Below are 18,554 nucleotides of genomic sequence, written 5' to 3'. Positions count from 1 at the left end.
AAGAGTTGTGTCCAAATCATACCAGATTCCAATGATTTAAGCATCTAATGTGAGTTCCTTTAAAAATCTCACAATAGCAATTAACATCATTTTTGATCAATACATCCTGCTTTCACTCAAAACACTGACACAAAGTGATCTTAAAGTCCCCTTTTTCTGATGACATTTCAGCAAAGCATTCTCTGTTCATAAGTTTTTAATACTGTGAAAAAAAAACAGTATTAGCCCTATTTTAGGTAATGCAGACAGCTATTTAATGTGTATATGATATCAATGGCTGCCTAGTTATGTTGCTGTGAGAAATCCCCGCACCTCCGTTTTTGGATTAACATAGGTGGCACAGATATAGTAGAAGGATATTTCCTAATTCAAAAGTAAAACACATTAAATACAATTAATTAAACATCCATAAACTAATTATTTTATTCACATGATGATAGTTGGTTTGCTTTTGCTTATAGGATTCTGCCATTGGGATATCTAAATATGTATGGAATAAGCAGATGACAGGGAGTACTGCCACGTAGCTCTGTGTTGACAATTTTGCATAATGCTGTTAAGCAGCTCTGGATTAAGTATACTTCAGTCAGTCCTAGCAGCAAGCATCCTACACATACAGAAAAGTTAAAAAGGAAGCTGTAATATAAAATTGAATCCATCAGGAGCAGACAAGAAAAGGGAAGACTGAATAATCTTTAAAATACAGTATCAGAAAGAATGAAGAAAAAACCAATGCTATAATATGAGATATTAAACAGACCATATTTTTAAGCAGTAAATAAAAAAAACCGCAAAGGTGTACGTTGCTTGTTGCAAGCTGTTTGCTTGCAATTACAACTGCAAAGATACGTTGCTGCTCCTAGCGAAGGACAGCATAGAGCACATTCCCTGGATAAACCATAGGAAACCAATGAAAGTTAATTTCTAATATAATTTTTCTGCATAAGCATGCACACAAAAGGGGTGCTGTACAGGTACAAACATTGCAAGATCATTTATTTCCCCACTTTTCTTCAAAAAGCTCACATTCCTTTTTTATAATCTTTATTGTAGAAAAAAACCACAAGCTAAAAAATAACGTTTACAAACCAAACCTAAGGGCAATTCCATGGCCAATTTAATTTTCTAAGTAACATTTTATAACCCAAACTAGAATATTTTGGATCTCTGATTGATGAAAAGTACTCAGGTACATTACCCTCATCTTGCTGAGGTTTCTGTAGTCATAGTAGCTCTCATACTGTTCTGCAATTTTCCTGCATAAGATAATGCCATTTTCCCAACACTGCAAGCAAGTAAAAGATGTTCAGTAATTTCAAAGCAACTGTTTCACAATTTGTGATTTATTAGTAGTCTGTTCTTTCCATACTAAGTCATACTTCCAGTAACTGAAAATACTTCAACATATTGTCCACTAGACATACTGATAGCTGCTGAGTAATACTGATGAATTCTTTGAAGGATCAAAAATATATTTAGAGACTTATTTAATAAATGATTCTCACAGGACTATCACTGCACAAGATACAAGTCATTGCAAGAGTGATACACATCTCGATACTACATATGAGATTGATTCAACACAGTATGATTTTTACATTTAAAATTGTAGATTGATTCAACACAGTATGATTTTTACATTTTAAAATTGTATTCTTAACATATCCTCCTTAATTTTTGTAGATTGGAAAATATTTTATCGCACCATATAATTTAAACTCTATAAGCTGATTACAGAATTTTCTGAAAAAACTGATGATCAACATCAGTTTGATTACATTTACAAGGCTTAAATGGATATTACACTAGCTACACAAAATTGCAATGAACTGCTTGTTTATCAGCAAGACAAATCATCACACAAAGGATATATAAAATTTTAGACTATAGGATAATTACTCTTGCTTAATTCAGAATCAGCATTCTCAGTGATGACAATGAACTGTGATCCCCAAAACCCATTCCTTTTTAGAGATTCTGCAATTGCTATTCTAAAAGACACAACGTGATTTAGAAGGTGTAAACACAGTCTTTATAATCCAGACCCCTGAATTTTTTTCCTCACTTGGTCACTAAGTGAATTTCATAAGCTTTATATGGCTCATTTTCACCACCTTTAAAATGGGGAGAAATTATACTATCTTTTATAAAGTGCTTTGACAGTTACAAAGCGAATTGCTACACAAGTGCAAATTATTCTCACATGTAAGTGTGGGATTTGTAGGATACAAACACAAGATTAGAAGAAACCTACTGTGTCGCTAAGTAACTGCTTAATCAGGCAATGAGAAACACTTCCCTCTATATGAGAAAAGACTGCAACCCTGGAAGTAATGTCCTAAAATGAATAAACTATCCATTCCAGATCCACTCAGTAAACTAGGACTATTTTACCTTTCCTCTATCAAAGTTTTGAATGATGGTCAGATGGAGACACTCTTTACGTTGCCACTCTGTTTGCATGGGGTAGTTGAGAAATTCTCTCAGTGGCCGATCAGACCACTCCAACAGCTCATCGTACAGCAGGAGCGTGTAGGCGGCCTCTGCAAGACAAATTATAGTACAGTACTTATGAACACCAAACAAATAAAACAGCCAAACAAAGTACACAGAAATGTGAATGCTCTGGTGAGATGCACCTTTGTAATGGGTAACTGATTTATTTCAAGTATAAGACAGACGGTAGTGCTGGTTTTGGACAGAGCTACTATCTACAACTGTTAATAAATTCAGCTTACAATTTTCACACACTATTTAAAGTGGAGTCACTGGGACAGTTTTCCTGGAGTCTGACAATACAAAGGGGACAGAGAAATTAAGAAACAATTTCCTGCTTAGCCCTAGTCTTCCCTACTGCTTAGAGAATGGCTCTGCTGTCTGAGCAAGGGAACAAGGGCCCGAGGATGAGGAACATCAATAAAGAAAGAGGAAAGGAGGTAGATAGGACTGTGAACACAGTCCAAAAGAGATCAGGGCTGGGAGGGAAATGGAGAGGCAGATACAGACTTCATTCTTTCCATAATAGAAATAAATCCCTCATAGCTGAGCCTTAACACTCTACCATAACAAATAATTTAGAAGTGCACACGCAAAATATTTTTTTAATTTTTTAAAAAAATTTATTTATTTTTAGGTTTGGAAGGATCAAACCTATTGTCGCTCTCTGGTCGGAGAACTGTGTAGTAATCTTTAGATCACGATTGGTAGAAATTATCTGGGAATATCAAAATTATTATTATTATTTTTACTTTGATTTAAAGAATTCCTCAGAAACGGTACACTAAAACTAATATTAGCTGCATCTGTCTATTGCAAAGTCAGACTTTGGCCAATTACAAAACACCAGAATTACTACTGGTTATGACAATTCGATTTTGCTAACTGTGCATATGCATTATTGTTTTCCAAGTTAGTGTTCACAGTCTATTTTTCCACTCACAGGACAACTTTGCATCAGTCAGTACAAAGATGGGCCACGTTCTGGAGAGGTACTGCATTGGAGAAAGAAGTTGCCTACTGGACTTACTTTATTGCAGGTTTTATAGGTTGTATATAAGGCAAAAAATAACTATAAAGTACTAAAGTACTTTTTATGCTAAGGTAAGGTTGCCCCAGACAACCATATCCTACTTCTGCCTCTGCCATATGAGTTCCCATAAGACAGGTGACTTAAACCAAACTGTACAGAGCTTTTTCTGACAGTAGTGTTCCTCTTACGCGTCCATCTTAAGAACCTGTGGATGAAAAACCATCACTGCAGCAGATGTTTGTGGGAGAGTGTGCTTTGAATCCAAATGTTGTAAAATGCTAAGCATGGTGCAAAATGATGCTGCACTGCAATACATATGTGCAAGGGAGATGGCTGAAGTTGCACAGACAATCTTAATTCTGGCATCACACAGCTTTCAGGCTGCTTGACTGGTAACATCCTTTGTCATAGTTTCAAACTACACTTTGGTACTCAAAATATGCAGCACATTTATATACCAATTTAAAAAATCCATGAAGTTGACAACAACAAATCATTCAAAATCATAAGGAAGCAAAAGACAGCAGAGCATAAATACATGTCAGGATAGCTCACTATGACCCTTCTCTTCTAACTTGGCATGCAAGTCCTTCATTTTAACAGAACTTTGTCTGCCATACCAGTATTTTTTTTTAAGTTATCGTAAATGTATATAGAAGGTTTCTAAAATAAGAATGGCCATACTGGACGAAAGGTCTGAAGGGTCTCTCTGCCCAGCATCCTATGTCTGGCAGTGGCCAGCATAACAAATAACATATTGGTGCCTTTGGGAGAGGTCTGTAACTATTGGCTGTGCACCAAAACAGTAAGGAAAGATAAACAGGGTTGACTCACGATGTGGGAAATTCAATTTATACAGGAAAGATTCAAAACACTAAACATTTCTAAGATGGATAGATACAAAGACAATCTCATTACACTTCTCAGGTGACTGAGGGGACACAAGAGGAACCAGTGCATTTATGTGCTTCAGCCTCAAGAAAGTTATGTTTATAGCTGTAACTGAGTGCTGGGTAAAGAAAGATTTGAACCTATGTTTTATATTAAAAAGGACTTTTTTTTTTTTTTTACAGAGGATTATTAGAAACAGTCCTGTAAATCATGCTATGAAAGGAGAGAAAAATTATTTTAAGGGCAAGCTGGCTTCATCCCTAGAATGAAACTATGCAGTTAGTGAACTAATGGTGCAACATGTAGGAACGCCACTGAAGTAGCAAACTTCTTTTCCTACTCTCATGTACTTTAGATTAGCTGCTTTACAAAAGGCCTGTGTGTTGTCGCTGATTGATAAGGCAAGGCAATAGACTACATAAGTCTGTTTTCTACTGGGAAGACCTCTCTATCCCCATGCCATGGGTGTGAGACAATCCTTCCTTAAGGCTCTCATGGCAAAAAAAAAAAATCGGTCTTGGAATCTACCATGGCAAAGAATGCAAAAATAGTAAATACAGAGGAAATACAACAAAGTCCTGGAGATAAATTTTGAGCAAAATACTGTTTAAAATAAGAACAGATGGCAAAACAATTAAAAAAAATTAGGTTCATATCAAGTAAACTGAAGGTAAACTGGACACATATTAGCAGCCAATGAGTAAAGGGAACTCAACACTGCTTAAAGAGTTACTAAAATCTGTTGTGTAAAATCAGGAAATGAATAGTTTGGCACAAAAGCCAGCTGTGGCAAAGATACTGCTTGATAATCAAAAGTCTCTTGTGACTCATTACTACCAGGTCACATGAGGAAATGAAAATCTCTCCTTAATATATCCTGCTATCTAGTCTACACTTTAAACCCACGAACTGCAAAGGGACTGCGGAAATTCCAAGTGAAGGATCTTTCCTACGGACAGCAGAAAAGCCTAAGGAAATTTGCTGTGGCAGTAGGTACCTGTAGCCCGTTTACTAGTGACCCCCAGCCAACTAATTTGCTTTTAAGAAGGAAAAAATTCTGGAGAGATTCTGAACACATGCAGTTGCAATTGCAAATGCTGGGGAAAAGATGGAGGTATTATAAAGTGATATTTTGGCAACCAAAGATTGTTTAATTTAAAGAGATACTGATTTTGTCTTCTCCAGCAATTATTGATGGCATGTAGTTACCCAAATGAAGTGCACTTTATGTTGTATAAACAACAACCATGCACATTATCTTCTTATTTCTTCATTTAAAAGATAATGGCCAGTCCTGGCACTAAATTCGCACTGAGAAATCCTGGACAATAGTACTGCAAATGTGGTACGTGAAGTTTCAGAAAGGTATCAGCAAAGTGCTATACTTGTTACAGGTTTCAGAGTCTCTGTCCCATCGTTAGTAAGTGATATGGGTCTCCTTTTCTTTTTTTATCTAAAAAAGTTAGGTTCTGAAACACAGCTGTGTAGAAACACCATACCAAACATCTAACCAGCAGCATTACAAAAAAGTATATAGGCTCAGATACTACCAAATGGACTCATAAAAACTTCCTCTAAACTTTACTATTCTTGGGTGAAGAATGACCGTATCACGCATTTATTGCTAGTGTGTATCAATAGTAGTCATTTACATTCAACATGGCACAGCAAGTAGTAGAGTTGTGGGGCTGAAAAAAAACATATTTTGAGAGATAATTGCACAAGGAAACTCAGCTGTTGCCTGGATCAGTATGTTCTGCACTGAGGATACAGCTTACAGGTTTGCAAAAGACCGCAAAGCATGGACCAGTCCTAAATATCTTTTTCTAGTTTGTACTTAATTACCTGTGAAGTTTTGTGCTTTGAGATGTAGGTCATACAGCTTATGAATATAGCGAATATACATCTCTTCCTTGTTCAGTTCAGTCTTGTAAAAATTCTGCAATGAAATTGAATTTTGTAATGAAATGTAATAGTTAATAAATACATGATAGTGGTTACAAACAAAAGACTTCAAACATAATGCTCTAGAAATACATACATAGATTTGAAAGTTTCACATGTGCAAAGTCATTACACAGAACTGCAGTAATACAGTAAGAAATAGTAAATAGAATAGTAAATTTTCAGTAGATAAGTCAACATGCTCCTGAGTGTTTTTTTATTTAAATTCTCATAGAACATAAGAAGAAGAACCTGATAGAACTGAAATCTGACGGTTCTTTCTTTATAAATACTAATCCATCCAAAAAGTGCACCCATATATCCTTACTTAGGCCATTTAACATCTTGCTGAAAGCTGTATGTTGATTTTAACATATTGACAGCACTCTGACTTTTGTATTCATATTTTAACAAAATATCTACTGCCTGGTATGTCTACTCTTCCTTCTGTCATAGCAAAATGCCAGAAGGACTTTGGTAGCTTTACGAAGAACTATTCGGTATCGTAAACAGCACAATCCTGAATGAAAAACATGATTTCTTCAGCCCTAACTGATGCTGGGAACTGGTAACTGATGCATAGATTGAAATACAAAGCTGCACTCTAAAGTGATATCCAGGACAAAATTTCTAGAAGTGGCTAAAGATTTCTGGATGTATAACTGCTTTGTTGTTACATGGATAAAATATGGAATGCAAATCAAAACTCTTAGTTCAAAACATTCATTATTTATTTTCAAGCCCTAAAAATGAAAAAGTTAGAGGGAGAGGTGCACAACCCTACATGGACATGCAGCTAGAGTCCCCCTGATAGCCATACTTAATGTTCAGGATAATCTGCTTTGGTTAATAAAAATTTATAGGATAGAAGAATCTAGCACTGATCCTCACTAGCAATTAACAAATTCTATTCTATTATTCAAATCACTTGCTATTTTGAACTCTAAGCGAGTCGCCAAAATTTTTCCCCTATTGTATAGTATTCTTATTCTGTGCCACTGTTTCCTAAATTGAGTTGTTATTATTATTATAGAGAAAGGTGGGAGGAACATTATGAAAATATCAAAACAAAAACTTTATAGAGAAAGTATTTTTTTAACTGACTTGAGAAAATGACTACATATCAATAGCTCTGTAATGACATGCCCCCTTTAGGCTACCATCTGCCTTTATAATCTAAAGACTTCTCTTTTCCTCCCACGAGGTGTAGATCAGGAACAGATGCTTCTCTTTAGAAGAGAAAATGAAAACATATCTGTTTGTATGTTCATATTTACCTGTCTGAAAAAAAGCATAATCTACAATACAGAATTGCGAGCAATAAAGCATAAAGATTAAGACAAAATACGGCACTGAACTGCAGCACTAGACTCCTTGGCTCTTACCCCTAAGCACTAAAGGCTCCAGTACTTGTCAAAAGTCTAAACTATACAAATCAACTGGTTCTGCTCTGAAGCTCAGCTCTGACAATGTCCAGCTGGTCTGTAAGGCACACCAGAGCAAGACAACCCAGTCACAGCTCAAAAAATACATCGTGCTAATAAAGGTGTCGTGTGATTTTTCAACAAACTACTTCAAGATATAAAATATAACAGATGTAGTCTTCAAAAGGGGACATGATGTAAGAAGTAGACTTCCCTAATTAATAAAGACTTATTTTCCTAAGAAAAAACAGCTCTAAAACAATATTCAAACAGGCAATGTGGACATGTTCTACTTAAATGACACAATGTCATATGCCAGCATAGAGCACCACAGAAAAACGTCTTCTTTCTAAAAAGAAGATATAATTTTAAATTAATAGAACCTGAAGTATCAGTTAAATATCAAACCCCAATGAGGACCAGAGATGCCTGAGAAAAACTCCTCAGTGAGTTACCAAAAGTTATTCAGTATACTTCCAATGCTTTTGTACAACTCTGTGATGACTGAGTTCTTTCCTTAGAAATTCAACTTTCAAATTGGAGTTAGGTGATTCTTATACATAAGGAACTAACTCCATTAGACACCTCTTAAACCAGCTTTTCCAAACAAGCATTACTAATGTGAAACCTACTCCAGATGATCCAGAGGGTGGGGAGAGTAGGAGAAAAGTTCCTACCTTCTCCTTTCATCTAAGTTATTGCTGCTGGTGCATACCCCCCCTTCTGCATGTTTCATGATGTGGCATAATTCCAGTTAATTTGATAACTTCGTTAACTTGGACAATTCTATTTTCTGGAGGAACAGCATATACCTCTATGGCAAAACAATGAAAAAATTCTCTTTTCATGCCAACCTCTTATCTTTGGAAGTCAGAATACCTTCAAAGTAGTGGTGAAAAATGAACTATTGCTTCCTCCTCTGGACTTCAAACAATTTTAACATTATACATTCCTCTAATTACTTGTTGCATGAAACATCTTTTGAGATGACAACCAGTTCATCCATCATATGGGCAAGCAAATGTCTTAAAACTTGTGTGCTACTTCTGTAATTGAAATTTCCTTTTCAAAATTTAGCCTTTGTCATTTCTCTGGTGTGCAAATAGTATTAAAATCTTCTGTAATTCCTTTTTCCTTTTCAAAATTTAGCCTTTGTCATTTGTGCAAATAGTATTAAAATTTGTCTGAAAATTATTAGGATATGAAATCCAACTTAGCCTGTACAAGTCATTGAAAATCCCATTAAAAAGTAATATGGAGTTTTGGGGGTTTTAGGTATTTGAATTTTCTTTTTGTGCAAATCTTGGATGATTTGCTAATAATAGTTTAAATTCATCCTATCCTTAGTGATAGGATGAAAATAATCCAGGTGCTTTACAGAATTCAGATCATGGCAGATATTCTGACAGAAAGCCAGCTGCTCTACGGCTACGTAGTAAACATCATCCCTATTTAGAGAGCACTATTTTCCTACTGAAGAAATCCTTTATTCTCTTATGTATAACCGCTACTTGGAAGTGATACCAAATTGTTTCACTGACGTCAAAAATGCAGAATTACAAGTCAGCTTATTCTGTTTTTTCCCCTGGCTAAAAATATAGCTTTCCAAAACATTCACCATGAAAATGGAAACTTTCCAAGGTTAACAGAAGTCAACAAACTTGTCAGTGGAAACTGGCCTAGAACCAAAATGCATCTTGTAAACAAAAATGAAATCTTTTTCATACTACGAATTTGCACTGTTGGTTTGTTGTAATGACGATAACATGACAAGAGGAGGTCCTGAGCAGCATTTCTGGCTCTTCTATTGGGAAGAGAATAGATAGCCTGCAGTCTTCAGAAGATATCCCATATTATATGTCATAAGAATCAACTTGCATCAGTTATTGGGGAAGAACGGAAACAGGAGAAATCGTGTAAGTTTTGTTGAGTTTGGGGAAGGAGGAAAGGCTTGTTTGTTTCTATGAACTCAGAGACCAATTAAACTTGGAAAATACTTTGGTGAAGTTTATCCAGTAGGAAGAGACTGAAAACTGAATAAAGCAGTATTACAGATCTCTCAGAGCCCAACTATAAAATGCCAAGGAAGACTAACTCCCCACTGTATCAATTTCACCCTGAAAAAAAAAATCAGTGATCCTAAGTGCAGTATCATTCTGTCAACTTCCACTCAAACTGCATCAAGAAGCAAGGTACCTCCTATTCAAATGTATACTAGAAAATGCTCAACTGAAATCAAAAAGGGAAAGAAAAAGTATTATACAAACCAAAAGGCTAACAGTGCAGCCAATCTTTTTGCCATCCACTTCTCCCATTTTCATGCAGTCCCTAAAACAGAAAGTAATGAAAGTCAAAAGGAATGACATTTATCCTCTTATAGTGAAGCACACCTCAGAAAACAGACATATTTGGCTCAGCAAGCTGACTGAAATGATGCAACCCAAAGGCATTTGGGTGAACAGCTGACCCAGGTGCGTAAGGGATTTCATGCCTCCTTTTCTAGGACATGGAATACCTCAATCATCAAGAAACTCAATGTTTTTTTCTGGCTCTGTCATTGATTTGCTAGGTGACTGCGGGAGATCATTTGGTTTCTTCATACCTTGTGCTCAAATCATGCCAGTAAAAGCCAGCATGGCTGCCAGAAGAGGCAGTCCCGCTCCCTCCTGCTCTCAGGAACTCATTCCCAGTCCTGCACTGCTGCCTGCACAAACCTCAGGAAGAGATAACAGGTTAGGTAGCATCTTTTATTGGGTTAGTTTTAGACCACGTCAGTCAGATCACCAAAGTGCAGCACAAACACTTGTGTTGGCGCAAGTAAGAGGGTGATGTGAATGAGGGAATGAGCAGGGATGAGTCTGCTTTCTTCAGAGACAGTGTACATCTAAATTGGTCATGGAATTTCAGCATTAGTTCCTCCTCTGTGAAAAAACAGAATGACACTGACCTCCTCTGTAAAACGCTCCAAGATCCACCAAATTTTCCTCAGTACCACTTTATAATTAGTATCACTTATTGTTTGGGGAGGCAATAAATCTGACCCCCAAGTCAGAAGTTAAAATGGAACCACACAGATTTTGATTATGACAAAGGGAAAAATAGTGTCAGTATAACCATACTGGAGTAAAAAAATAACAGGCAGACATCACCATGCAGTCACTAAAAGAAATTTAACGTAGTTTTAAAACATTCTTGCATACGTGAGCTAAACAATTGTCCCAAATACTCTCATAACCACCACTGTGCGCAACTGTTTTGGAAGATGTTGGATTGAGAGCCCTGGAGGTTGTAATCCAACCAGTCCCTGAAGAGGAATAGCACTGCCAGGCTTCTAGAAATTAAGAGTTCAGTCTCTTGTGTTGACAAAATAGCCTTCCTTTCAAACTATCAGTGAGGATAGCAAGTGGAGTACCAGGTCTTACCGTGTGTCCCCCATGGAATCGGGGAAAAAACTAACACTTAAGCTCTACAAAGTGCTACAACTGATGGCAATAAGGAGGACTAAGCTGAAATCTGAAGTTTCTACACGGACTTCACAAGTGACTGAGAAAATCCCTCTTAGTCTCCCACTCCTAAAAGGGAGTATACGTCTCTTATTTCCCTCTCCTTTGTTCAAGTGGTACAGTGAGATGCGAGCTTCTCACCCAGAGATCATATCTTTGTACACATACTTACTGTGCTGGCTGACACTATAACTAAGCATGATTGACATAGTGATAAGAATTTTACATATTCTGTAAAACAACTGTCAGGTGATTAGTATTGAGCTCTGCATCTTCAGACAGACTTGAGTCACTAACCTACTACCAAAAGTTCCTATATTCCTTGATAGGAAACTCCTGAAAGCCACTGGATTTCCATACCATGGGGAGGCTACTTGGTTGGTTTTCAGCCAGCTCGTCTCATTTTCCTGTTGACTAAGCAGCTGCTGTCGGAGATCCTGAGCACGTACAGTTGATGTGTCCATGTGCACTCACCGTTTGCGCAAGATCACCATATTTGCCTCCTAATATTTTGAAGATGACAACCCTATTTATAAATTGTGACAATCACTCACCTGTAGTCCAATAACCTCTCCATGAGGCGAGTCACAGTGGCAATTAATGAAACACCACTTTCCCTCCATGTTTCCCGCTCAATTTTCTTCAGTAGACTGAAAAAAAAAGAAGCCAGAACAATTTCAGAGTTTATTTTTAACTGTCACTATGACAACCACTCTGCTTTAATCAGTACCTTAATACCTTAGCAACATCTTCGATAGTTAGGTTTTCTTTTACAAACACCCTCCCAAGAAGCACAATTTGCAAACAATGTCCTACCTAGGATAAGGACCAAAAAGTGGAATTCTAGTCCAGGAAGCATTGACAAAACAAATGATTTTTATATTAGCTGCATCAGGTTAAAATATATCAAATACCTAATTTTCAGAATATATTAATATCCCAAAGACTTAACAGAACTCTTACATAAAATTTATATATTAATCTCATGCTGATACGTCAGAATATGGGGAGTTTAAAGATGTACCTGGAAAAGAATATTTATCAACTCAATATACCTTCTCAATCGGACCTCAACTTTTTTAACAAAGATTTTTCCTCCTCTCCTCTCTAATATTTCAGTACACATGACATTTAAGAATGAGGAAGGGATTTTAATAAGATGATTCCCCCTCTTCACTTAATATTTCCTTCTGAAAACATACTATCATGCACATGGAAAATTCCGTTAGCTTAAATTGTCGTAAGATTCTTCATTAAAAACTGTTGTGTTCTTACACTAATGTAAATGCAGATTACACATTGAAGTGAAAAGATTTCAAAATGGTGTTGTAAGTGGAGCTGTCAGTAAAACGATACTTAATATTTCTTTCTGTTACAGGCCTCTGATTTTCACTGCGTAAGTTTATCAAATATTAATCATTTGGGCATGAATTTCCAACATTTCCTCTCTGAGAATGAACAAGGAAATATTTATCTGCAGAGTTGTGTTACTTTTATGCTTTGGTGCAGGACTTCAGATGGATGACATGTCCATGGAGATATTTTAGCAGTCTCCCTGAAAATGCACTCAGGTACGGTTTACTTGGAAGTCTCTGAAAATTGCCACATCCATATACTCAGAGCTTTTTAGAGAGTAGTTAATAGCATCTCCAAACCTTCTGTCTGCAGCGGGCAAGCTGTCAGCTCCACTGACCTTCATCTATACTGAGCTTGTTCAGTCCCATAAAACTCCTACGTCCAAATTTCACCAAACGTATAACAGCGCCCAATAACTCCTACATGCCAACTGCACTAGCTATACACTCCAACTCTGTTCAGCTCCTTACATACAGGGGGATGTCACAGATGCAATTCTCCAAACTAATTCGACCTAAATGAAGCTGTGCTCTGCTGGAAGCAAGGAGGAAACATTGATCTTCATTCTGCACCCTTATATCGATCTTAGGCTCACTTCTCTTTAGGAGGCAATCAGATATCTTTCCCTCACATTCAGAGACTGGCTACCTATCATTTCTAGCAGAAACAGATGACGAGGCCATCCTTAACCAGAAGAGGCTGAAGCGCTAATCTGGCATCTCTGCTTTCCAAACAGAATACACAGGCTAACTTAATTCGCTTTTAAACCCCTTATGTTCCTTTCAATACAAGTTTTTGTGCCTGACAAGAAATTAGAGTAGAGCCTGTTACATTATTAAGCACTGATTACTGCACTGATTTTTCCTTTCTATTGCCTTTCAACTCTGTGTTAAACAGGAACATTTCAACCTAAATTCATCAAAATAATTACCTACAGTTCCTGCAGAAAAACAGCAGAAAAACAGTCTGACTTCTCTTTTAAAACAGATGGTTTTCATCTGTGTTTGACTTATGCATGTTCTTTATAAATGTATTGGCATATTCATTATAAATATACAATTTCTACAAATGGCTTGTGTAGATACATTCAAAGTACTTATTCAAACCGACATCAATGTTGTCAGCTGAACAATTTTCTGACTTGCCTTCTGATGCATGCCTCCCCCTCTCCACCATACACAGAATCATCTTTCATCACAATGCACAGAACAAACACTCGGAATGAAAGAGCTACTCAGATATATCCCTTGGCTTCCTCATGGCCATATCTACATAGAATTAAATTCCTGTTACTTACAGGTCCCAAAGCATAGCCAAGATGCTATGTTCTACAAAGACTAAGGGGGATAAACAACACAGAGAAACAATGAAAATGCTTCTGCCTTATCCATGCTACTAGAGCCTAACATCTAGTTATGGGGGGGTTTTGTTTGTTTGTTTTTTTAATCTTGGGTTCGCAAGAATAAGAGAGTGGAGTGGGGACCCAGAGGATCAGAGCTCTCCAGGGATGAACACCAGGCTTAGAACCATGTTCAGGCTAGCTCGATCATGTAGTAAGTGGATTTTATATGTCTAAGGAAGAGAGTTATTCAGACCACTAACCCACAGGCATCTAATCCTAGAGGTGCCCTAAAAGATCTGAATGTCTGTTTTGGAGTACAAAGTCCTCCAGGTACCTCACTATAGCCAGAGGTTCCCTCATCTAGTCAGAAGGGTCAAAGTCAAACTTTGCTGCAAAAGTTCAGAGATCAGTGAGGAGCTACCCAAACCCCACAAAAATATTCAGAAGGGCTCTGAAAGACTCAGTCCAGACAGAATCTAATGGACTGGGCAGTGCTGAATTTAGTCATGCAATTGAGGGAAGAAATTAAGAAGACTGAAGACGGGAGAGGTAGCCGTCATCAGTTTTTATATAATAGCTTCATGGCTAGAGAAATCACCCACAAACTGGCAGAGCTCGGTATTAGATGCCTGCTCAGCTGGAATGTCAGCTCCAATTTCTTCAAAGAGAAGCCTCGTCGTCAGGCCCCCAGTGGAGCTCACTAGCCCAGGTTTTGTGCTTTGATAATGTGGCCGCCTAACCTCCAAACCTGAAATGGCTTGTGTTAGGCCAAACTGGAACGCAGCTACAGAAGAAATAAACTGGCAGCATCCATCGGATTCAAAACAAAAGAGCTACTTGAGTATATCCCCTGGCTTCCAACGATTTTGTTCTAACTACCAACTGTTTAATAAAGTGACATCATTCTTCTCCCTGTGCTAATTAACTCAGGAATTCAATTGCAGTGTTACAGTGTAAATGTAGATCAGGACACCTTTCATACCACGATTACACTGGGTAGCAATTACAACATCTAATTTCTCATGATAGCAAAATGTTCACTACTCTATGCTTTGCAAGCTCTTAAAATGACATAAGGAGCTAATCACTGAGTGGTCACAATCAAGTCCCTAGAAAGACATTGATTCAAATCAAACAGCAGTCATCTTCCCCCTACTTTCACTATGTCTTTTCATTTGATAAAGATAATTCCATTATAAGCAGTGAATTTTAAGCACATAATATTTTCAATATGTCCAGAGATGCTTATAATTTGTCCTTGAAAATAGAAGATGTTCAAAGGAAAGATGCAGTGATTGTCTCTGGAAAAAAAGCAGTTAATGTGGAAGTTGAGAGATTTAAATTAATTTTCCGATTCAGACAAAATAAACAAAAAGCATGACAAAACCTGAAAGTGTCACACCCACTGCAGTTACTAGACTGTATCCAAAGTAGGTGTGTGCATCCCCTTGGCTCCCAACTGTACCTATCAAAACCAACCATGCTGAATCTTCAGAAAGATCAGGTAATATTATAACATTTGCTTTCATTAAAGACAACAAAACCACTGCTCGCTGCAAAACTATATTACTGTTTCACAATCCTTGGGTACATACCACATCTCTGTCACTTCAGTCTAAACAAGTCTGCGTTCTTGCACTGTCTAAAGACACTCTAATATTGCTTAGTTTAAATTACCCATGGAAGAAATAAAAGAAAGAAATCATAGGCTAACTGACCCTGTCCCTTCGATTCAGCTCCCTAAACCGTCCATCTGATTTTAATCATTTTCCTTCACATACCCTAGAACACTATGTCACCCTCCATTTTAGATTAGTATCTTCTGCAAGCTCTCCTCTTAAGAGGTGTTAATGTATGGAGTCAAATCAAACTCAGATAAAAAACTAATGATAAATACTGTTTTTTCTTAAGCTGGAAGTGAACTTGAGCAGTTACTCTGAAATTTCCCAAAGAGTTTAGTTTTAACTTCTGTTATACCAGAACAGAAACAACAAGTATACTGATACTGTGAGACATTTTGCAATTTAAATTACTATGACTATGTCTTCAGCATTTAGATTTATAAAAGGCTCTCACCATCTTTCACTGTATCTTGTTTAACATCCCGCAGTTTAAATCTAACTCAAAACCGTAGAAAAAATTAGGAACTATATTTCATACCAATATGCTTGCTTATAGAATTTTAAGTTATTTCAGTGACAGACATCCTGATGGTTTTTGCACATGAGAATGCATTCAGACTTCATTTTATAATTAGAGCTTTTCCCTTAATGACTTAATTTTGAAGTTAGAATACTGTGTTACTAAAATATTGAAATTAGCTTACCTTTTATTATCTTTACTCAGATTATGAAAAAATACATGAATGATTACAAGAAAGTTCTGTTTTAGCACACTGTACTGTTGTTTACTATTATTCATCCATTTCCATAATATTCTGCCTAATCTCTCTACCCACTTTTGCTTCTGTAAATGACAAACGTTTAGGAACTCTATTTTTTTCAACTCAGTACAATTACAGATTTTTATAAGTTTGCTGTTCACAGACACTGAGATCTGAATGTTGTTACTTAAGCAAAGACAACAGAGCTAAAACTAATACTTAAAGAAGAAGGAATGGTTAAGAAGCCATATAAACAGAAAAAGATCAGGTGTTTAATAGTACTGAAGAGTACACAGCTTGGAATCCTGAAGAGGAACAATTCATTTCCTACTAAACACACCAGAAATAAGTGAAATCTTCCACTTAGGTGGAACTGAGTTCTGAGGAACAACAGAGACAGAGTTCAGTTAGTTTTTTTGTACCTGTACTCTGTGACAATCATTTATTTCAGTCAATGGGAAAACTTACGGGCAACCTTAGGGACTTCACCATTATTATTAGCTTTTCCTATTAGATTTCAGTGATATGTCATTTACTAAAATACACTAAAAGCTTAACAACTAATTTATAAAAGAAAATAAGAAATATTCTTATCAGAATAAATAAAATTGTATACATCAATCAAGAAATCAACAAGTGACATTGCACAGATGAGCACAAGTTTCTGGCAATAGAAAATTACTTATTAAACAGTTTTTTGTTGAATTCTCATGCCTTGTTTTCAAAATGCTCCATTTGAGCTCTCCCTGCACCCTATGCAATTATGAAGCATTTCTCGCTTTTCTGATTTTAAAATTAGTAGGTAGAGAAGGAGAATGTTCTGTGATATAACAGATTTAGCCTTTCCCAATTGCAGCTGTATGCAAGAAGTACAGCCAGACTTTACCGATGCCATGCAACACCATAAACTGTTTTATTCCTCAGATTTTCAGGAAAAAAAAAAAAAGAAAAAACGAGATTCACAACTGTTTTAAGCATTACTTCTCTACAATGACATTAGCATCTGATACAACCAACTGAACTCAAGGAATTAACGTAAGATAAACATACTACTCACATACTGTTGAAGAGCTCTCGGTATGTTTCGTCACCTTTACCTTCCGACATTAGGCTGTCCAGTTTGTCAATCAGTTTTGCTTCCACCTGCAACATATAAGTGTGGTGTAAGCAGCTTCTTTTTCCTTTAATGAGATTAGAGAAAATTGAGGGAAGATTTGTTTTTATGTAAGGGACTTTGCTAAATGCATATCTTAGAATTATTGGTCAATCATGTAAATCTGATGACAAGTCACTTCATCTCTTTGAAGCTGTTATCACTCCCAAGGTTTGTGGGGTTTTCTTTTTTTGGCTTTTTTTTTTTTTTGAGGGAGGGAGCTAATTTAAATTGAGCAACGTGACTTTAAAACTACAGGCTGAGTAGCATTTGCTGCTGCTAAGGCAGCTATCTATTTATGGAGTCAGACAAAAAGCACACAGCCCAAATAAATTGCCTGAATTCTCACTGCAGGGCTGTAAGCACAAGCCATTTTCTTAGACTTCAGTAAAAAGATCATCTTTTCTGAGCTGCACCCCACTCTTTATAAATTAATTTTTATAAATATCTGTACTGTTCAGAACACCTGGGGGCTCAGACTTACTTTCCCAGCCCTCCTTACCTGCCAGTGTATTTGGTTAGAAATCCAAATTGCTGGATTTACCTATTAGCTATCAAAGAAACTTACAGAACATATCTGGTGCCTAATGACTCCTTCAATGCATATTTTTAAGTGCATTGATTATAAAAAATACAGAGGTGAGGCCACACGGTGTGTTAATATTTCAAACCTCCTTTTTAGCAGTAATATATTAGCAACCACAAATCTAGGGAAGAAACTAAGCTGTTGTCAAGATATTTTATTAGAGAATAAATCTATTACAATTTACATTTAAACCCAAGCTGAAAACAGAGAAGCAGAACAAGTGGATTTTCTCCTTCTCGCTCCTTGTTTGTTAACACTTCTATGGTGATTTTTAACAATAAGCTTATATATTGATAGTGAAAAGCTACCTACTTATATCACATGCCCTCCCCCGTTCTTAATAGTTTGTTTTGTGTTTCAGATACAGCTCCCACCCTAAGCATGATGATTGCCTGGGAGTAATTCAGATACTTCTGCCTTCCTTCGTTTGAAGCAGCAGGAAA

At 36.7% G+C, this 18,554-nt stretch overlaps 1 protein-coding gene across 1 annotated transcript in view; it reads right to left on the bottom strand.

The window, feature by feature from the left end:
• Nucleotides 1–18,554, bottom strand: part of DOCK4 (dedicator of cytokinesis 4) — a 262,389-nt gene that overhangs the window by 26,806 nt on the left and 217,029 nt on the right. The window contains 7 exon segments of the mRNA XM_019474045.1: nucleotides 1,199–1,285; nucleotides 2,395–2,543; nucleotides 6,266–6,359; nucleotides 10,056–10,116; nucleotides 11,846–11,941; nucleotides 12,108–12,134; nucleotides 17,430–17,515. Of these exon segments, the coding sequence (XP_019329590.1) occupies nucleotides 1,199–1,285; nucleotides 2,395–2,543; nucleotides 6,266–6,359; nucleotides 10,056–10,116; nucleotides 11,846–11,941; nucleotides 12,108–12,134; nucleotides 17,430–17,515 (600 nt within the window).

The sequence above is a fragment of the Aptenodytes forsteri genome, unplaced genomic scaffold (assembly GCF_000699145.1).
Source record: "Aptenodytes forsteri isolate BGI_AS27 unplaced genomic scaffold, ASM69914v1 Scaffold166, whole genome shotgun sequence".
Classification (NCBI taxonomy): Eukaryota; Metazoa; Chordata; class Aves; order Sphenisciformes; family Spheniscidae; genus Aptenodytes; species Aptenodytes forsteri.
The sequence above is the reverse complement of the archived record's forward strand: the minus strand, read 5'-3'. Positions and strand labels throughout refer to the sequence as shown.